The sequence below is a fragment of the Podarcis bocagei genome (assembly GCF_964188305.1).
Source record: "Podarcis bocagei genome assembly, chromosome: 8".
NCBI lineage: Eukaryota > Metazoa > Chordata > Lepidosauria > Squamata > Lacertidae > Podarcis > Podarcis bocagei.
The window spans coordinates 26,310,319-26,332,570 of NC_138133.1; the positions used below are offsets into that span (position 1 = coordinate 26,310,319).

General features: G+C 46.2%; 1 protein-coding gene and 1 pseudogene across 2 annotated transcripts in view; both read right to left on the reverse strand.

Moving 5' to 3' along the window:
* Nucleotides 1–22,252, reverse strand: part of LOC308593584 (enoyl-CoA delta isomerase 2-like) — a 102,292-nt pseudogene that overhangs the window by 8,382 nt on the left and 71,658 nt on the right. Inside the window, exons 5-8 of the transcript XR_014013340.1 lie at nucleotides 21,919–22,009; nucleotides 21,675–21,687; nucleotides 12,749–12,843; nucleotides 1,283–1,426 (exon numbers count right to left, since the gene is read on the reverse strand). The product of XR_014013340.1 is annotated as an enoyl-CoA delta isomerase 2-like (transcript). The remainder of the gene's footprint in view (nucleotides 1–1,282; nucleotides 1,427–12,748; nucleotides 12,844–21,674; nucleotides 21,688–21,918; nucleotides 22,010–22,252) is intronic.
* LOC308593585 (uncharacterized protein) overlaps nucleotides 1,546–22,252 on the reverse strand; it is a gene marked incomplete at its 3' end in the record, with an annotated part of 125,406 nt that continues 104,699 nt past the window's right edge. The window contains exons 2-3 of the mRNA XM_081206046.1: nucleotides 6,506–7,239; nucleotides 1,546–1,587 (exon numbers count right to left, since the gene is read on the reverse strand). Coding sequence (XP_081062172.1) covers nucleotides 1,546–1,587; nucleotides 6,506–7,024 — 561 coding nt within the window. The 5' untranslated portion in view covers nucleotides 7,025–7,239. The remainder of the gene's footprint in view (nucleotides 1,588–6,505; nucleotides 7,240–22,252) is intronic.

Sequence of the window (22,252 nt, forward strand, 5' to 3'; positions counted from 1 at the left end):
TGTAGCAATTCCCCTTGGCCGGGGAACTCCCAATGACACCAGAGCGCTCTATGCTAGAATACAGGTTTGCATGCTATTTTCAAAAATATGTGCATTTCCCTGCACTTAAATACTCATTTTTGTACACAATTATTTTGGTGGAGAATTTCACCATAAATTCCAGAGAGGTGTGAATTTTGGGGTATAGTCTCAGAAAGTACAAATTAAGTAGGTTTGCATGAGATTGAGGACCAAGCCAAATTCCTCCCCTGTTGCCTAAGCAAAGGAACATAAGAAGCTGCCAGCCTGAACCAGAGCATTGGCCTTTCCAGTACAGTATTGGCTCTGCCTGGCAGAGACTCTTCGGTGTTTCAGGCAAGAGACTTAACCCTGGTGTACCCTGAAATGTCAAGGACTGAACCTGGGACTTTCTGCATGAAAACCCTGTGCTTTACCCACTGAGCTATAGTTCTGCCCCTTTTCTTATGACCAGGAGAAGGGTAAAGGGGGACACTGACCAGTCGTGGCTGACTCTGGGGTTGTGGCGCTCATCTCGCTTTATTGGCCCAGGGAGCCGGCATACAGCTTCCAGGTCATGTGACCAGCATGACGAACCATTCTGGCGAACGAGAGCAGCGCACGGAAACACTGTTTACCTTCCCGCCGGAGTGGTACCTATTTATCTACTTGCACTTTGACGTGCTTTCGAACTGCTAGGTTGGCAGGAGCAAGGACCAAGCAACGGGAGCTCACCCCGTTGCCGGGATTCGAACTGCCGACCTTCTGATTGGCAAGTCCTAGGCTCTGTGGTTTAACCCACAGCGCCACCTGCGTCGACCAGGAGAAGAGCATCTACTAAAACCCTGCTGTCAAAGAAAGTTCTTTTCCAGCAGCTGCTTCTGCCGCAAAAATACTCCCAAGGGTTGCCTAGAGACTGTGCCTTCATAGTTAGGGATAACTGGGATGCAGCCTGATTTTTGCAGGATACAAAGAAAGAAAATATTGTCATTTGAGATCACACATGAAAATTGATGTGTGAATGGTTCTTTTTTTTTTTTTTTTTTTGGTTCTCTGTCTCATTAGTGAACCTATGTAATGACATCTTTTTTAACCATTCTAACAAACATTTGTTGGCATTTTGACTGGTACAGTATTTGGCTCAGTGTTTTAATAAGATTAAGGAGGCACTCCTAAACACACGTATTAGGAAGTAAGCCCTCTTCAGCACAATGAGATTTACTCCTGAGTAAACATGTATAGGGTTGCGCTGTTATGAATAGTGTGTGCTGTAGTTATTATGAACATTTCTAGGAAGATTAGCAGATGCTTTCAGCCTTGTCCAAACTTCTTGCTGAAAAGTACTGTCAGCAGAAACCTCCGCCACGAGTCCTTGGGTTCGTGCTTCATTGGCAGTGATCCTCTTGTTAAAAAGGAGCATCTCATTTGCCTAAGTGAAAGAAAACAATAATGAAGATTCAATAGCTAAGAAGTGGTGCTTGCTCCATTTATCCATCTTATAGGCCTATGTAATTTTGCCAATATGCAAATGTTTCAATGTGCATGTAGCTACTGTGGTACGATATAATTAGCAAGAAATGGGAAAGCATCCTGTAATACAAGTGCCGTATCAATGATGAAAAATGCCACAAAGATTTAATCTCACAGTGAACCGACTCGTCTCGCAGAATCTGGATTGGAGTGTTAAACCAGTTATCTCACAAGTGAGGTTCTTGCCGACTCCTGAAGAACAGAAAAAATAAATGATCTTGGAGTAGGCTGTACAAAGGAGATGGAGGTCTCCTGCCAGTTCTTGCCTGCTGGAGAGACAGAGAGAGCTAAAAGAAGCCGCTCTGCCTAAATGCTTTTCAGATGGTGCAAAGTTCCGTTATATCTATGGCGAGACCTTCAGCCAATTTTGTTTTAAGAGTGTGGACTCTGTGAATACAAGTGGCATCATTAAATCTGGCATTCTCAGGATAGCCAGAGTTGCTGAGTCAGGCTTTATAACAATGCCACCCACCTTAAAGGTTGTAGTGAATGTGTGCTGAGATGCAAAAGGTGTTTTATGTTTTATGTGATATGATGTGATGTGATGCAATGTGATGTTTTATGTTATGTTTCCTGGTGTGGACGGAGCATAGTGGAATGTACTTATAGAAAAGGCGAAGTATTCCCTAATTGTGTGGTAGGTTCATTACAATTCTGCTTGCAGCTTTCAACAGAACAACAATGCTTCGGTGGCACTAAAAGCCAACCATCTGGAAGCAGCCCAGATGTAGAAACCTAGAATACGCCTTACTGCAGTATTCGCCATACTATTCTGTACCATGTTCTTGTGACATTCTTTTCTTATTCTAATTTTTATTAATTGTTCTGAGGGGAAAACAATAACAACAATGCTGTAATTTGATGGCTTTGGAAAACTAAGGGACGTGTTGCCACGGCAAGCAGCTGTCCATGTCTCTTATCCCAAGAAAGTCTGATGACCTGAGACGGGCTGAGCAAAAACGACTCTGGATCAGGCCCATGAAGAGGAGGAAGGCAGCTGGGTACACTTCCCCTGGGTTTGGAGGGTTAAGCTGGCTGGGGGACTGAAATATACTCAGAGTCGCAAAGTGATTTCATGCTCTTTATTCAGCTCATAGTGGTGAGGAGGAATGAATCTCCCCTCAAAGTATCTGCTTTATATACATTATTTACACAATGGGCTGCACATGATTGGTTAATTCTGGAATTCTACTGTAAGCCAATCAGGTTGTGGATTCACTTATATCTGGAGCATGATTGGGTGGTTCCTGCCAACCAATCATACTGCTGCATTGTTCTTGGACCACTCAGACTGCTGCATTCTGAATCCTATTGTTCTAGAACCAACCAGACTGCTGCAATTTGGATCCTATTGTTCTAGGACCAATCAGACTGCTGCAGTTTGGATCCTATTCAACTCAGTACATAACACCCCTCCCCTCTAAGTTCCAGTCCTGCCCGGGAGGTCGCATTCATAGTCCTCGAGGTACGCCGGCGGCCTACGTGTGCGTTGCGGCCTGTGGTGTTCCCTGGTCCGGGGTTCAGGTTCTGGCTCGTGTTCCAAGGATGCTGGCTGTGATGGGCCTGTTTGGTCTGGCGCAACCGGCTCGCTCAGTTGTGGTTCTGGTTCCGGTGTCCTTTCGGCCTCACGGGTCCTCTCTGTATTTACTGATTCTGCCTCTCCTGCTGGCCCCTCCTGCTCTATGGGCCTCACTGCCCCTCTGTTCCCTTGGGACTCCTCTGACCTTTCCTCCTCCTGGTTTTCTCCTGGGAATCGTCGCCGTATTTGGTCGCAGTGGCGGCGCCAGCATTGCCCCCCATCCGTTAGCACCTCGTACGACACGGGGCCAGTGACCCTGGTGACTGTGGCGGGTACCCATGCCGGGCCTGCCCCAAAATTCTTTGCGTACACTGGGTCCTGGGCCTCGAAGGTCCGGGGGTTCCTGCCTTCCCCCACCACTACCTCATCCTGAGCTCTATCGGGGTGAAGGCGGTCCAGTCTGATTGCAAGGCGCCGATCCATTAGTAGTTCAGCGGGGCTCCGGCCAGTCGTTGAGCTGGGGGTGCTGTGCTGTGCTAGGAGGAATGTGGAAAGGCGGTACTCCCAATCCCCTTGCGTCATGCGGCGAAGGGTGTCCTTGGTGGTCCGCACCATGCGTTCTGCTTGGCCATTGGTGGCAGGGTGGAATGGCGCCGAACGGATGTGGCGGATGGCGTTCTGCGCTGTGAAGGTTTGGAATTCTCCTGACATAAATGCAGTCCCATTGTCTGAGACGAGAGTGTCAGGGAGCCCGTGGGTTGCAAACAACCTGCGTAGTACCCGGATGGCTGCGGACGTGGAAGTGGACGGTACCAGTGCAACTTCCAGCCATTTGGTGTAGTAGTCCACCACTATGAAGAATGTTTTCCCCTGAAAGGGGCCAGCGAAGTCCACATGCAGGCGTGACCATGGTGCTCGGGCGGACTCCCAGGACTGGACTGGGGCCCTTGGGGGATCTGGGCGGGATTCTTGGCAGGCCTGGCAGTGTTTGACCCAGGCCTCTATCTCTCCGTCGATCCCTGGCCACCACACATAACTCCTGGCAAGGGCCTTCATTCTTACTACCCCTGGGTGTGTCTCGTGTAGGGCTGTGAGGACCCTTTTGCGGGGAGGCTGGGGAACAACGACCCTGCTTCCCCATAACAGGCACCCCTTGTGGGCCGACAGTTCATGTTTGCGGGTTGTGTAGCCAGCGAATTCTGGCCCAGGGCTGCTGCTGGGCCATCCCCTCCACACCCAGTCCCAGACCCGGGAGATGACCCTATCTTTCTTGGAATGGTGTGCAACTTCTTGTGCCTGAATAGGGCGGTCGGGAAGCAGCTCCAGGCTCATAACCTCTTGTGCAGGTGCTGGGTCGGGGCCTGTTTCCGGTAGTGGTAGCCTGCTGAGGGCGTCCGCATGGCCCATCGCCTTCCCTGGGCGGTGAATCAGTGCATACTGGTAGCTGGCAAGGAAAATTGACCACCTGAGGACGCGAGGAGACAGCACTTGGGGGGTCTGCTTTTCGGGGGCAAACAAGCCAAGCAACGGCTTGTGGTCAGTCACCACGGTGAAGGGCCGCCCGTACAAGAAATCATGGAATTTTTTTACTCCCTTCACGATTGCCAGACCCTCCTTGTCGATTTGCGAGTAGTTCCGCTCGGTTGCGTTGAGTGTCTGGGAAAAGTATGCCACTGGTACCTCTCTTCCATCCGGGAGTTGGTGTCCCAGGACAGCGCCAATGCCATAGGGCGAGGCGTCACATGCTAGCACCACCGGCAGCCTCTCGTCGAAGTGTGCCAAGACCTAGTTTGAGACAAGCAAGTCCTTGACTGCCTGGAATGCAGCCTCCTGGCGCTGGCCCCACACCCAAGGGGCCCGCTTGTCCAGGAGTCTGTGTAGGGGCTCTGCTACTGCCGCCTTGTGGGGAAGGAAGGAATGGTAAAAGTTCAATAGTCCCAAGAAGGCCTGAAGTTCAGTCTTGCTCTTGGGCGCTGGGGCATCACAGATGGCCTGTACCTTGTCCCCAGTCGGGTGGACCCCTTCTGCGTCCACCATAAATCCCAGAAAGTCCACCTGAGGCACTCCTAGTAGACATTTTTCCCGCTTCACCTTGAGACCCGCCGTCTGGAAACGGTGCAGAACGGTGCGGAGGCGGTCCTCAAACTCTTCTGGTGTGGGCCCGGCAATCAACACATCATCGAAGAAGGGGGTGACGCCAGGAATCCCTTTAAGGAGCGAGTCCATTAGATTCTGGAATATGCCTGGTGCCACGCTGACACCGAATTGCAGCCGCTTTACCCTGAACGCTCCTCTGTGCGTCACAATCGTCTGTGCCTCTGCTGTGGCCTCATCTACTGGCAGCTGTTGATATGCTTGGGCCAAGTCCAGCTTGCCAAAAATTTTCGACCCAGCCAGGGTGGCAAGGACATGGCTGACCACTGGCACTGGGTATGCGTGGGCCGTGAGGGCCTTGTTTATGGTACATTTGTAGTCTGCGCAGATGCGGACCGAACCATTAGGCTTGACGGGTGTGACGATTGGGGTTTCCCAGGGGGCATTAGGCACCGGCTCCAGCACTCCTTGCTCCACGAGCCGGTCCAATTCCTCGTCTATACGGGGTTTCAGGGCGAACGGGACCCGGTGGGCCTTGAGCCTGACCGGTCGTACTGCGGGGTCAAGCTGTAGAGCAATGGGGGGGCCCGTATACTGTCCCAATTTCCCATCGAAAACCCCTGGAAATTCCTTGCAGATGGCGTCCACGTCCACTTGTAAGGTAGTGTGGTTCACCCCGGTGATGGCTAGCCCCAGTGGTCCAAACCATGCCAATCCCAGTAAGCTAATGTAGGGGCCCTTGACCACGAGCAAGTCCAATTGCCGCGTCCGCCCTCGGTATTGCACCCTGAAGGTCCCCACCCCCATTGTGGGGACCTTACGTTTCTGGAAGTCCCGGAGGGTGAATGGGGCCGGCCTGAGTTTGGGACCCCCAGTAGGACACAGTTTCCTTAAGGTCCTTGCCGAGATTATGGATAGAGTTGAACCCGTGTCAAGCTCCATGCGGCATGGGGCCCCCTCTATCTGTACCTCTACATAAATTTTCTCTACGTTGGGGTGGGGCAACTGGTATACCTGGAAGTCCGTGAGCTCCGTAGAGTTGCCTTGGTGCGTTGGGCCCCGGGACCTGGGGCTCTTGGATTGGTCATCTGATGCCTGGCGTCGGGTGGGCCGAGCTTGACACACCCGGGCGATATGTCCCAATTTTCTGCACTGCCTGCACTCTGCGTTGCGGAAACGGCAGGTCCTCCTCTCGTGACTTTCCCCGCAGCTTGCGCAGTTTCCTCCTTCTCGTCGAGGCAGCTGTGGTATGTGGGCTGCTTGAGTGCGCTGCTGTACTCGGTGCACCTCCTCCCTGTCAGATCCTGAGTCGTCGGTGAGGTCTTCATGGTGGACCCTCGGTTGGGGTGGCAGGCTCGGCCGTGCCTCTTGCGTCGACCTCTCGGCAGCTTCCGTTGCGAGGGCCTCCTCCAGAGCGACCTGGAACGTTAGGTCCTTCTTGGCGTAGAGGCGTCGTTGCAGCTTCTCATCCTTCAGGCCACCGACGAGGCGGTCACGAAGCATGTTCTCCAGCTCTGAGAAGTTGCAGAACCGGGCAGCTTGGCGGAGAGAGGTCACAAATCCAGTTATGGTTTCCCCAGGGGCTTGCCGCTTTGCGTAGAAGGCATTTCGACGAGCCACCACTGAGGGCTGTGGCGAAAAGTGCCCCTTCAGCTGTTCCATTATTGTTTTGTATGGAACAGTAGCGACGTCTTCAGGTGCAAGGAGAGCCCGGGCGATTTCAAATGTCTCCTCTCCGCAGATGCTGAAGAATATTGCCCTCTTCTTGGCGTCTTCTTCATCGGTGACCCCTTTGGCTTCTAGGAGGAAGGTGAAACGGGAGGCGTACGCTTCCCAGTCTCCAGATGCTGGGTTGAACGGCGAGAAGCTGCTGTTGGCTGCCATTCTGAGTTCCTTGTGTCCCGGAGCTGAAGCCTGGATACACGGTGCGAGGCAGCGGTGCGGCAGGTGGCGGTGCTGCGGTGCTGTGTGTGGCAGTCAGCTCAGCGGGATCCCACCTTCGTCGCCAGTGAAATATACTCAGAGTCGCAAAGTGATTTCATGCTCTTTATTCAGCTCATAGTGGTGAGGAGGAATGAATGAATCTCCCCTCAAAGTATCTGCTTTATATACATTATTTACACAATGGGCTGCACATGATTGGTTAATTCTGGAATTCTACTGTAAGCCAATCAGGTTGTGGATTCACTTATATCTGGAGCATGATTGGGTGGTTCCTGCCAACCAATCATACTGCTGCATTGTTCTTGGACCACTCAGACTGCTGCATTCTGAATCCTATTGTTCTAGGACCAACCAGACTGCTGCAATTTGGATCCTATTGTTCTAGGACCAATCAGACTGCTGCAGTTTGGATCCTATTCAACTCAGTACATAACAGGGGCCCTGCCAGGGACTGGGTGCTTTTTTTGTTTGAGTTTATAAGGACCCCTGACCATTTAAGTCCAGTCGTGACCGACTCTGGGGTTGTGACACTCATCTCGCTCATCTGCTTTAATGGCCAAGGGAGCCGGCATACAGCTTCCGGGTCATGTGGCCAGCATGATTAAGCTGCTTCTGGCGAACCAGAGCAGCGCACAGAAACGCTGTTTACCTTCCCGCCGGAGCGGTACCTATCTATCTACTTGCACTTTGCCGTGCTTTCGAACTGCTAGGTTGGCAGGAGCAGGGACCGAGCAACAGGAGCTCACCCCGTCGTGGGGATTCGAACCACCGACCTTCTGATTGGCAAGTCCTAGGCTCATTGGTTTAACCCACAGCGCCACCCACATCCCTTGAGTTTATAACTTTATTCTAACAAGACTCATGGCCTGCGCCTCAGACAAGCTTCGCATGGGTCTGCTTTGGTTGCTAATCTAAAGGTTTGGATTCTTCCATAAAACAGCTACATATTCTTCTCAGTCTACTAAGATCAGAATCTATTCCTGAAGGACACTGAATATTAAGACCCAACCACACATGCTCAGCATATTTTTGCTTATGTACACAGTGTTAAACGTGCCAGTGTGTGAATGCAGCTGGTATCCAAAATTTTAAAATATTTTAATTATTTTGCATGAGTATATTAGTTTTCAGGGGCTGATCCCTGGTATCTCCAGGTAGGGTCAAGAAAGAATCCTGTCTGAAATGGCAGAGAACTGATGGCAGTACAGTGCCAACCAGCCTTCGCCAACTTCTGCTGGCCGGGGTTGATGGATGTTGTAACCCAAAATACCTGGAAGGAATCAGCTTGGCTGGACTTCAGCCAGAGGGCCACATGTCTTTCTAGGAAACTCTCTGTGGGCCTCCAAGGTGAGCCCTAAGTGGGCAAAGCAACAGATGCAAGTTTCACCTTTATATGGTAGGCTATTTTCTAGACACACGCATTCCTATCTATCCAGAGAAGCAAGGGGCACTATCAGAGATCAGGGATACCTTCCTGGCAGGCAAAATACCGTATTTTTCGCTCTATAACACGCACCCGACCATAACACGCACGTAGTTTTTAGAGGAGGAAAATCCATAGGCATGCCACCCGTAGGCATTTCCTCCATAACACGCACAGACATTTCCCCTTACTTTCTAGGAGGAAAAAAGTGAGTGTTATGGTGCAAAAAATACGGTAATTGGAATGTGAAGCAAAGGGCTGTAGGCTGGGGAGAGATCTGAGGGCCAGATGGAGAATTTGGAGGTCCGCATTTGTCCCCCTGATCTCCAGGCCTTAGATTCTCCACCCCAGGTAAAGACACCTGGGCTCAATCCAGTGGTTCAATTTGGTATGAGACAGTTATCCATCTTCCTCTTGGGTTTATGTATGTAGCTGTGCTTCAACACTTAAGTGTTAAGTACTGTTCTGGCTCTCACACCTCAAAACCACATTGTTGAGTAGGAGAAAGTGCAGGCAAAGGCAACTTAAATAATCAAGGGAAAACATGAAGCACCTTCTCTAAGAAGAGAAAAGTTAGTACTTGGGAGCTTTTTTTGTTTAAGGCAACAATTACGAAGGGAAGAGTGGGAGATGCGATAAATGTTTGTGAAATTACGACCAGGGAAGAGGAATAAATTATTCTCTGCTCAGACTCTGTCTAGCAGTAATTTTCGGATAAACAAAAGGAAATGCTTCTTCATGTGAGGCGTAATTAACTTGTAAGATCCACTGCCACGATGAGGTGCTTGACATTAACTCGGATAGCTTTTTAAAGAGTTAGACAAATTAATGGAGAGCAGGGTCCTTGACAGCTCTTAGCCGTGGACACTAAAATGAGAGCATCCATTCCAAGAGACATACTTGCCCTCTTCAGACACTGGATTGCATATGTTTAGAACCGCAGGAAGGAAGACGGAGGTATGAACATGCTGGCTCTGCCTCATTACCCTCTAAAAGTTAGACAGCAGAGCAGTGGTGTAGCGTGGGGGGTGCAGGGGGGGCCGGCCGCACCGAGCGCAACATCGGGGGGTCACGTGCTAATCTAGTGGAAGAGACTCGAGTGCTAAAATCCACGGGTTAGGGGGCGCAAATTACTTGCCCTGCCCCGGGTGCTGACAACCCATGCTACGCCACTGCAGCAGAGAAGAGAGTCTCCTGGAGTGTGGATCTTCCAGGGTTCCACTTTGTGGGGGGAGGTTCCACATGGGGTAGAAAGGGGGGGAATCACACTCCCTAAATCACACTCCCTGAACCAACACACAAACTGAAATGTCGATACAGTGGTACCTTGGTTCTCAAATGCCTTGGTACTCAAACCACTTGGAACCCAAACACCGCAAACCTGGAAGTAAATGTTCCAGTTTGTGTACTTTTTTCAGAAGCTGGATGTGCTCTGTTTTGAGTGCCACACTTCCGTTTTGAGTGTTACGCTGAGGTCTGTCTGTTTTTACTGTTTATTTTGCGTTTTAGTTTTTGCGGCTCTTTTTTGTTTTGTTTTTGTGACTGTGTGGAACCCAGTTCAGCTACTGATTGATTGACCGTGTGACTGCAGTACATTGTTTATTGCTTTCATTTTATGGATCAATGATCTCGTTAGACAGTAAAATCCATGTTAAATTGCTGTTTTAGGGGTTGTTTTTAAAAGTCTGGAATTGATTAATCCATTTTGCATTACTTTCTATGGGAAAGTGCACCTTATTTTTGAAACGCTTTGGTTTTGGAACGGACTTCTGGAACAGATTAAGTTTGAGAACCAAGGTACCACTGTATTGCTCAAAACGCGCACTTCTACAAATGTTGCAGCACAATTCTCCAACCAAACAATGCATCCAAAACCACATCTTAGGGGGAAAGTGCACATAAAAACATGTTTATTTGTGAAAATAACTTGCAAAAATGCAATAACTTGCAAATACTTTTGCAACACTTGCAAAAATGCACACTTTTTTAATTGGCCAAACTAATGCAGAAATGGGGCAAACTGAAGTTAAAGCTGGAAAAAAGAGAAGCCAAGATAAACTAAAACTGCCAGATCCACCTCTCTCTAACTTCAGACAGTCAGGGGACACTACTAGTGTACTTATCCCCATTGCTCTTCCTAGTATGTTATTTAACGTGCAATCTGACTGCTGGGAGAGAGCTGGTGGACCTTTAATTATGCGTCTCTCCATCACGCTCCCTTTGTGAGCTTCCTCTGGCTATCACAGGAAGCTATCTTAATGCTGAGTAAGACAATTATCAGTCTTTCTAGCTTTGAATTGCCTACCTTCACTTGGATCTCCAAGGTTTCAGGCAAAGATTCTCTCCTAGTCCTATGTGGAGTTGGTGGGGTTTGAACCTTTGCATACAAGGCAAATGCTCTACAACTGAACCATGGCCCTTTCTGTTCTGATTCAAAAATCCTTTCTTATGGATTCCTACATTCTCATGTGGGCTACCGCATGGGCACTCAGTTTGGACCAAGCACTCATCTTCTTACCCTTGTCAGAGCATGCAAATAAAAGGGAGCCCGTGAGTCTCTAAATCATGAATCTGATCTTTCCCAAGTCACAAGCTGTGGGGATTGTTATATGAACCTCAGAAAATTCAATCTGGCAGGCTTGAAAAAGAATAATCAAGATGATGAAAGGGAAACATACTGTTAGGGACAGAGTTCAAATATTTTGCATTGCCAGGCTGAGAGGAGGCTTTCAATTACTTTTCGCACATATAATTAGATGTCTTTAATATAGAATCCCCTGTTCCATGCTGCTACTGCAAAATGTGCAAGGAATGTAGAAAATAACCTTAAAATCTGCCGTATAAAAATAGAGCAGTTTTTAGTACGATTTACAGACATAAATATTTAAATTACAGCTAAGTGAGATGGCTGAAATTGAGATTTCTGCCATTGAAGATAGTCTAGGAAGAATAATGTTAACACTTCATGGTTACCCATTGTGATAGCAGAATGCAGACAGGGCAATCCTATGCATGTGCCAGTGAGTTCAAGGAGACTTACTCTCAGGTAAGTAAGTGTACATTGAGCTGCAATCCTATGCTTACTTACCTGAGAGCAAGGATACACAAATCTTTCAATTTTGGTTTTCTCAATTTCTCATTTTTCCAGTCTTAAATTCAGTTCTCTACATTTCTAGAGCAATCTGCAAATTTTAGTTGAAATAATCCTCATGAAAATTATCAGCATTTTAGTGCAAATATCTCACAATAAACACATTTTTGCATGCAATTCCAATTAATATACACATTTTCACAAGCATTTCCTCCTAAATAATACATTTTGGTAAGATATTCTCACTAATATATGCATTTATATGCACACTTTACGTTAGTATATGGATTTCTGCACACATTAGCTGGAGAACTGCCTTGCAAAATTCAGAGAAGTACAAGTATGGCTGTGTCTTGGTTCAGATTTTATTTTGGAAAATGAGAATGAGGTAAGTTCGCCTTAAAATGTGAACTGAATTGAATTTCTCCTCCATTCCTACCTGGGAGTAAGGCTTCTTCAATACAGCAGCATTTTCCTCTGAGCAAATACACACAGGATCACAACACAAGGCCCAAACTATACACCAGGGTGGAGAACTATATACACCAGGTCTGGACTACAACTCCCATCGTCTCTGACCATTGACCCTGCTGGCAGGGATTGATGGGAGTTGGAGTCCCAACAGCTTCTGGAAGGCCAGCCCTACTATATATTGATGATGGCACATTGTGCCTTTAGAAGCAGGGCTGCCCCAGTTACATATCAAAGTGGGGTGAGGTGTCCCAGTTAAGAGGTGCATTGGTGAGAGTGTTGAAGCATCTCCCCATCTGCCATGAACTTTTCTCCATTTGGACTCACTTCCAGTACTGGATATTAGTAGAGGGGAAAGCAACATTGGGAGATGTGGGGTGGTAAATTGTGAGGATGTAAACCTTCCTCACAGGGAAGTTGCTCAATTGTTTTGGGTGCATTTTTCTGGTGTGTACTCAACTGCAAACCAAACTAGTACCGTGACTACATTTTGTCAAAAGATTTTAGTGTCATAGTGTCTAAGTTGTTTTAAGTCTCAAAACCTATTCCTGATCGACTACAGGAACAAAATGAAATTAATCTTAGCGATGAAATGCGGAGAAGGGGGAAGAGGTATAACAACTGGTTGGTACTGGAGTGTTGTCGTCCCCCACCCCCAGCAATGAGTTAAGCTACTTACCTTTAGGGGGCCCATTACGGTATCTTAGGAAAGGTGTAAGTTGAGCAGCCTTCTGGAGTCTGTCCAAGTAGGCTAAAAGGGGTCTGAAACACCACCTGCATTGACATTGAAATAGATATGTATATATAGGAGCAAAAACCAGAGAGTGTTTGAGAAAGCTTCAAACATGTAAGATCTTTAGGACGTACACTTAATTTATCTACTCTTTTAATTGTATCAGACAAGTTTCAGCCATTTAAACCATATTGTACCCCCGCCTTGGGATCAGATGATGAAGGATGAGCTAAAAAGACTTAATAAATAAACAAATGTGCCCCATTTAACCCAGTGGGGTTCATTTCTTGCTTAGGGTGCACAGGATGTTCCATAGACTCCTTCCTTCGATTTCTTCCTATTGCAGAGGAATCAGGAATAATGCAAGGGAACAGCCAATTGGTTCCAAGAGGAAGTGAGAATGCCACCTATTATTTTGAGCCACTCCTACTCACTGGCCATAAAACCACATTCCCATCCACAGTGACCCACGTCGTATATGTGAGAGAGGCTACAGCTCAGTGGCAGCGTATACACTTTTCATGCATAAGGTCTCAACCTCTGACTTCTCCAATTGAAAATGATATTGGGTAGCATGGAGGGGCAAGGTCTTTGCTTGAGTCCTTGGGAAGTAGCCAACAGTGGGAGAAGATAACACTGGGCTGGAGCGGTGTAACTCAGGATGAGGCAGCTAGAAATGTTGACGTAACTATGAGACTGCAGTGGCTACCAATTAGTTTCCGGGCCCAAGTGCTGGGTTTGACCCATAAAACCTTAAATGGCTCAGGACCGCAATACCTCAAAGAGTGCCTCTTCCCATAAGAACCTATCCAGCCCCTGAGATCATCTTCTGAGGTCCTCCTTTATATGCCTCCTCCTCGAGAAGTCCGGAGGTGGCAACACGAGAATGGGCCTTCTCTGCAGTGGCTCCCTGTCTGTGGAATGCTCTCCCCAGGGAAGTTCGCCTGGCGCCTTCATTATATACCTTTAGGTGCCAGGCAAAAATGTTCCTTTTAACCAGGCCTTTGGTTGATCTGATTGACACCCAACAGCCTTTTAGAATGTGGCTTTTTTTGGGGGGGGGTATTGGGTTATTGCTTTAGGTTTGACTATTTTATGTTGTGGTCTTGTTGTGAACTGCCCTGAGACCTCTGGGTATAGGGTGGTGTATAAGTTGACATAACAACAACAACAACAACAACAACAACAACAACAACAACAACAACAACAACAACAACAACAACACAGCTGTACAGGACATCTGAAGGGGTCCACGTCTTGCCCAAGCCTATTTTCCCCCTCTCCAAATTTTAGCTTAAAAATCCGTGGATGATAGATCTGTAGCTCTGTTCTACATGCAAAAGGTCCTAGGTGTGTGTGTGTGATGGGGCAACTTTTATTGATGTCAAAGCTGTCTTTCTAATAATGCACCGCAGACCCTCTGCTCTTTTCCAAGCTGCTGGATGTTAAAAATGAACACAATCACCAGAAGCCATGGGATGTTATTACCAACCTTCCATCATATTCATTTTTTTTAAGGTATCCTTCGGTTACTAATATGAGCAGAAAACAGCAAGTAAGTAGGTCAGCTGGCCATGACGGAGGGCTACTCTAGCATGCAGGGTGGAACAGTTGCAGCAGTTTTAAAGTGCTTTATCTCACTGAGTTTCGCCATCTCCAGTGATGCTGCTTCTACAGGGGAGAAGGGGACTAAGGCATTCAGAAATATTGCTTGGCTGAAGCAGTTCCTCCAGGCAGTTTCAGATCATTACTGCTGCTTCCCTGAACCAACCTGAAAAGACTTTTTGCTCTCCCTGTTGTCAATTCATTATACTCCTCATGTAAGACCTCTCATACAAATTGTTTTACCCACATTGCTGTATTAACTCCTTGGCCGCAATCTGGAGATAAGAGTTGGTGTGGTGTAGAGTATCAGACAAAGACCAGAGATTAGGTCACAGGCTTGGATTCCCTATTTTGCGTCCAGGTGACCTTAGGCCAGTCATCTCTCAGCCCAACCTACCTCACAGGGCTGTTGTAAGGACAGGGAGGAAGGAGGAAGGAGAGAGCCTGTCAGTTTGCATTTCTTAGTGCAGAAAGTATTGATCCGATGTGTAGAGATCTTTCCTATTCTAGTTAATTCAAGAGGGTTCTGGAAGCTTCTTTTTTTTAATATGATATTTATTGAAAATATTTCAGAATTACAAAAGAGAACAAAACAGAAAAAGAAAAAACAAGAAAAAACAAACCACATCAAACAATACAAGTTCAAAAAACAAAAATATACCACAAACACTCAAAAACAAATCCATCATTCTCAAATCCTCAACTGTCATTACCTTCTTTCTTTGACCTCCTCCTCCTCCCTTTTTTTGTATCCTGGTTGTTAATTGTCGCAGCAAATCCTTTCCATATTTCATAATATTCTGTCATTACATTACCTTAATCTATTTTAATCTTATCTTACTATAATAAACCTTAAAGCTTAAAACTTAAGTCTTATTTTTACCAACTTCTCATAACCATAATATTCTTACATAATTCTTTAAACATTTTTGCTAAAGCCAAGTAATTTCGTTCCAACATTTTTCTAACATTCATCAATTTTATAAAACAATCCTAGTAATAAAAAGAAAATAAAAACAATCCAGTCTTCATCCAGCGTCCCTTCCTCCTGGTCCCGGGTTTTGTCAGTCCTTTTTATCCCAGCAATCTAGCGCATTAACCTGGCAATCTTGTATCCGAGGCCTTAAGTCTCTTCCATGTCCCTTCCGCGGCTCTTCTTCATATTTATAGCTGTATTTTCCTTTGTCTCCTGCTCCTTTCACTCATGGGAACTCCAGCTTAACAATGTTTTTGACCCCTCTCGACAAATCAGCCCCTTTTCCATAGTCCACACTAAACTCCATATGGTATTTAAGAACATGTTTCGAAGTCCCTCCAAAATTAAGAGCCCCCACAACCCCAAACATCTCATGGCCCATTGCCAGACTTGAAAAGTCCAAACATCCCTGCATAGGGGGGTCTATCCAACCCCCCATTTCCAAACCAGACCAAACTTTTTCTTTCCAAATCTGGCTTTTCCAAGTTCATTTGTCAAATCCAAAAGCTCATGATCCTGCTGGGCCACAGCTCCCTCCATCTCTGGTGCCCCAGATTCAGCAACATCCTCTTCCCTCATCTGTTCTGTCAGGGCATACTCCTGATTTAATTCCTGGGTGGGCGCCATATAATTTCCCACTGCCTGTTCAAAATTTCTGATCGCATCAGCCATCAAGTCCGTCTTCTCATGTAGCTGTTCCAGTAGGGCATTTGTTTTACAGAGAGCACACAACAGAGCTTCTGGATACATTGTCCTGCAAGGTCAGAGTCTATTCCCATGATTGTAATCAGTAACAGCTGCAAGCTGGTTACAGTTTCACAGTCTCCCTCTAGGGGGAAAACTTCTATTTGTTCTTTCTTTTAAAGACAAGTCTGACAACAAAGTTTCCTTTTTCAGATATTTTGTCAATATTTGTTCCTTTAAAATGCGAAGGGGAACAATGGAATCACTATGTTTCTCTTCTTTTAGCTATCTGTCAAAGACGTTTGTCTCTGGTCAATGAGCTTCAAAAAACGTCAGTCCTGACACCCTGCTCCAGGATCAAGACGGTGGAAAGTTATTTTATTTTGCACTCACTTCTGCAGGTTTAAACAGTCCGAAAAAAATCCCCCCTCTTCTCCTGCTTCCGAAGGGGGTTCAACAATTTTAAATGATGAAAGTTAACCTTTTACAAGCGATTTTCTGAGCTCTAGTTTGCCATGTCTTTGCTTTAATCTATCCACAAAGAAACGGAAGGCTGACTTCCTGTTTAGACCTTCCCGTTTCAGTGCCAAATTGAAGTAAACTTTTAAGTCCAATTTTCCTTTCTGCTCGCAAGTCCTTATTTAAAGTCCAATTGTCCGAGATTTAAGTACTCACGGGTGATTATTTTAGAAGCCAAATTGTCCCAGGAAAAAGGCAGCGCTCTCCGGCAACGGCTGTGTGGCTTCACTCCACGGAAGAAGCAGTTGACTCTCAGCACCGCGCCACTTCCCCCTCTTCGCTCTGGAGCCCGTTAGTGGGTTCCTTTGAGGGTTGGGGGGCGCTAAAGGTGCCCGCCGAGTCCCATGGTCACAGGCTTCATCCACCTGTGATTTTTGAAAGGGTCCCCGCTTCGCCGTAGCGGAAAAGACCCGTCTCGCGTGGAGCTAGTCCCTCCAGATCAGAGGGAGTCCGCCATTGCCGATGGCGCCACCCCGGAAGTCTCCATGATGTTTTGAGGGTTCTGGAAGCTTCTGTGTGTGAAAGAAACAAGCAGAAAGTTCCTGATGTTTAGGTTATACCTTTAGAGAAGCTGAGTACAACTGGTTTAAACTGGTTCTGTTATCTCTTCTTTCAAGGTCATAAAAGTAAGGCCAAAAGGAGCCTAGGTTTCACGTTCTCATTCTATCTCTTTTCCTTCTGGTGTGGTGTTCTGTACATACATAGGGGCATAGGAATTCGTTCATCCCCCCCCCTCCAAAAAAATATAGTCCGGCCCCACACAAGGTCTGGGGGACAGTGGACCGGCGCCCTGCTGAAAAAGTTTGCTGATCCCTGACTTACGGGAATAGCTTTCAGCATGGTACAAACATCTAAAATGCTCAGAGTGCGGTGACTAAGAAAGCTGTTGCATGTTCCTGCCTTCTCTCCCTAGCTTGCTCCCAATAAAGCTGGCTCGCTGAGAGCAAAACATGCAGTTAGTGAATGAATGTAAATGACCCAGTCACAGTTTCATATCAAGTTCACCTGGGACCCAGCTACACTTATCAATTATATTGTTATAACTGCGTTATAAACGTGCGGCACCAGATGGCGCTATGGAGCAGTGATCCGTCGCCAACGGGATTTTCCAATAAGAGCTTTTATAATGTGTTTTTCTACAGCGTTTTTTAAAATATGCAGAGATCCAGCCCTGAGCTGGAAAACCCAAAAAAGATCAAAGAGATTCACCGAACATGCAAAGAAGCAGTAGGTGGGGAAGCAGGTTTCCTCTTCCTCCCTTTCCTCCTCCATGGCTCACTTATGCGTCAATTCATATTGTGAAATTATAGTTGACAAAGCCTGGATTTTTAGCGATGAGGAAAACACTGGGAAAATGCCCTGAGAAGTGTGAGCTAACACTTGCTTTGATGCAACATCTCTTGGTATGTTATGTACTGAAGTTCTCACCCTGGGCCAGCAGGGGGATACTGTAGATAGTTTTCACTCAGGTCCACATATGCAAATAAGGGATTGAATGTGACGTTCAGTGATTGGATAGTTACAGAAAATGGTTACTGTTGCGCTGTAGTGGAGCTCTATATAAGCAGGCTGGCTGAACCCTTCAGTTCAGTTCTGTTCTGGCCTGTGAATAAACAAGAGCTGTTTGAAGAATCGCTGTGTCATCTGATATGTTCACCCACAACATAACATGGTACTTATGCCAGGCAGGTATATTTGAGATGGCTGTTGCACATGAGCGGAGGAGCACTCATGCACAGATTAGAGCTTCATGAATAGGAGTTCGGGGATGTGGGGGAGGTTGCAGTCGGGAGGAAACCCAAAAGGTTGTTGGGTGAATACATCCCCGCCCCCATCTCTGATGTGCACACACTGTGACCTTAATTGCACTTTAAATTGGTGATGTGTACACACACTTATATGCAATGCCCTCAGGAGTACTAGGAATATGCTGTAGTGAGTTGACAGATCGTCTAGATTAGGGGTAGGCAACCTAAGGCCCGGGGGCTGGATCTGGCCCAATTGCCTTCTAAATCCGGCCCACTCGGTCCTGAAATCAGCATGTTTTTACATGAGTAGAATGTGCCCTTTTATTTAAAATGCATCTCTGGGCTATTTGTGAGGCCTGCCTGGTGTTTTTACATGAGTAGAATGTGTGCTTTTATTTAAAATGCATCTCTGGGTTATTTGTGGGGCATAGGAATTCGTTCATTCCCCCCCCCCAAAAAAAAATATTGTCCGGCCTACCACATGGTCTGAGGGACAGTGGACTGGCCCACGGCTGAAAAAGGTTGCTGACCCCTGGTCTAGATGTTGCGACACAGTTTCAGGGAGGGAGGGAAATACCCCCCCCCCACACATCCATTTTCTGATTCTCCAAATAAAGTACCGGTACTGATTTCTGACTTGGGGGAACAGGGAGTGACGGTGGGGGAAAGTATACAAAGGCCACTACTCAGACATTACATTAAAACTCATCACAGATGGACCCAAATTGTTTTGACAACTTATGCTGTTCTTTGCCCTCGAAGTTCTTTGCAGGTTTTTTTTTCAGCATTTGTCCCCAGGAAGCAATAAAGCATCTCGTGGTTCTTAAAGAGAATAATCTATACAGATGCCTGAAAGGAAACACTAGGCTCACTGTCTGAACCCAAAGTGTAATCACTCAGCCTTGTACCACACAGAAACGGGTCCTTCAAGGGCTATGATTATTGACTGCACTTTCCCAAAACAATGGAGCAGTATGAAATGGGGATTTCTTGCCTTCTATCAATTCTAGCAAATGCATTTTAATGTCCCCACAGCCACTTTCCCCCCATTCCCTTGGGATACTGCTTTATTCATTCATAATTTATAACAGGGAGGATAAGGGCATCTCCATCAGGCCAGCTGTCATAAATTAAAACTTGCTTTTTACTCTTTCAATATGCCATAGATAGACTCTTGCCATTATTTGTGCATGGCGTGAGAAAAACAGGTCTCTTGTAAGTCGCAGTCCTTCATTGCACAGAAAAATAAAATGCAATGTACACAGGAGCCACAAACATATCTGAAAATGGATCTTGCACTGAAAGTTTCTCGCATGTCAGTTTACTGTTGAACTGCACCAGCACATGATTTTTGTCTCAGATCGTAATTTCATTAACCAAAATATCAAAATCAATTCCACGCCAGTGGGTCTGATCCAAGTCTCTCTTAATGGCAGATTCCTTTACATGGAGAAGGGATGGACAAGGCTAAGCCCCGAAACCTGAAGCTTCAGGACTCAGCTGAATAAAGACAAGGTGCCCTTTGAGCGTGTGCAAAGTGTACACCTCTCACCACCACATAACCACAACCTTACCCCCACCCCCGCTGCAAAATGCATACTTGGATGAAGGCTTTCCAGGTCAAACAGCCCAAGCTCCGTCGGTTATGATTCACTGGGCCAAAGATTTTGGGTATAATATACAGCTGAGCGATTGGGTAAAATTATGGAAAGAAGGTTTAAAATTTACTGCATGCAATGCCCTAAAAGAAAATGTGGTGAAAATGATGTATAGATGGTATATTACACCTGTTAAGTTAGCGAAAATGTATAAAGTCAGCAATAAATGCTGGAAATGTAAAGAAAAAGAGGGAATATTTTATCACATGTAGTGGGAATGTAAAAAGGTGAAATGCTTTTGGGAGATGATATATAATGAGATGAAAAAAATGTTGAAATATACATTTATAAAGAAACCAGAAGCATTTTTACTGGGCATTGTTGGGAATGATATAAATAGAAAGGAATATAAGCTTTTTTAATATGCAGTAAATGCATCAAGAATATTATTGGCCCAAAAATGAAAGCAAGAAGAATTACCGACGATTGAAGAATGGAGGATGAAGTTAATGGACTATGCAGAATTAGATAAACTAACAGGAAGGATTCAAAACCGGCGGGACCATAAATTCACGGAAGACTGGCGTAAATTTACAGACTATTTGAAAAGTATTTGTGAAGATCAGATGACGTTCATAGGTTTGCAAGAAGTTTTGTGAGGAGTATTATTGAAAGTATTGCAAAAATGGAGAAGGGGAAGGATGATTTGTTAAGAGATGTAAAGGCAATATAAAGTTAAGAAATGCATAAGAAGTGGTTAAAACGGTGAATCATCAGAGGTGCTGATGGAAGTCTAAAAAGTCGAGGTCCCCCAAGCCACCCCTAAATAATTCACAATTCACACATAATTTTTGTTTAAGGTTTTTGGCATAATTTTGGCCACAACTTTATTAAAATACATAAATGTGACTGATTGCTTAGGCATTGGTTATGACTATCTGTCCCCACACCAGACAGAACTGACTTCCAGATTCCAGTGAAAGCCAGAAAGGGAAAACAATATTGGGGAGACCATAGAGCCGGGCACCAGACCCTCAACCCCCCCTTCATGCTCCCAGGGGCTTGTGCAGCCCTAAGCCCCATTCAGGGGTACGGACGAAAGAATGGCAAGCCCCTGGATTCCTTTAATGGAATTCCCTTTCCGCAGCAGCATTGGAGGGGCAGGCACCACCAATCCTTACCCCTCCACTAACCAATTTTTTAACCAACGCCTAACCGTAACCACATAAGTTGTGACGATTTGCTACACAGTAGGCAAAAACCAAATGGCACCAGCCAATCAGCCAGATGGACAAAATTCCTACAAGGCCCCTGCCCCAAAAGCAGACGACCCCATGACAGGCATAGCAAGGTCAACGCAATAGCCCTAGATTAGGGAGGGTGGGCGGGTGATCCGATGCATGCTGCAAAAGACCCCAGTCAGTGCTGCATGACTTGATTTTATAACCTTTGGTCCATCCCCCTAAATGGCAACACCAAAATTTGCCCAGTAACCCAACCGCCCAATCACTGCAGATGGTCATCCATACTAACCCGCCCAGCAACAGGGGGTGGCCTGTCAGACCCCACCGCAACGCGTGTTCTCTATGAAGGAGAACACACTTTCTAAAATCCACAGGACACATGAGACCATTTGCTTTTACTGCTCAGTTGCTGTTTGGACTTGCTCAGTCTCTCCTATATTGTACCCTGCTCCTTTAAACATGCCTACATTTCATTGGATCCCAGGGTGGGGCACCCACCAGCCCTTCCTTTCTGAACAGCAGAGAGGTGCAAAGATGATGATGTAGTTGTGTTTCTGCCCCCCTTAATGGGGGGCTCGCAAGGGTTAGGGTTAAGTGACTCTCAAGGAGCTCTCTAGATTTGCAGTCGCAGTCCAGAGCTCTTTTGACATCAGTGTGGATAATAGTATATGTAGTAAAGATGTGGGTAATAGTATGAATCAAGCATTTCATTATGAGAACATATTTAAAAGCTCCTGCTTACTTCAGCTGCTCTCCACTATTTTTCTGAATATCTTGCAAGTTTTCGGCAAAATTGTTAAGATCGTTCCCACTATGGTAGTAATCACCGCGTCCTACAAAGATCCAAAAGTAACATTTAAAATGTACGGTATGCAGTGTGCTGATTTATCAGGGTGGTAAACATAATAGAAATAACAAAGACACGAACAAAAAACAACAACAAAAAACATTGCTGAGGTTGCAATCCAAATCTAATTAACCTGGAACCTTTTTTTATTATATGACTAGATGACCCTTGTGGTTCCGTCCAACTCTATGATTCTATATCTTAGAAAGAGAGGCTACAAGGTGCAATG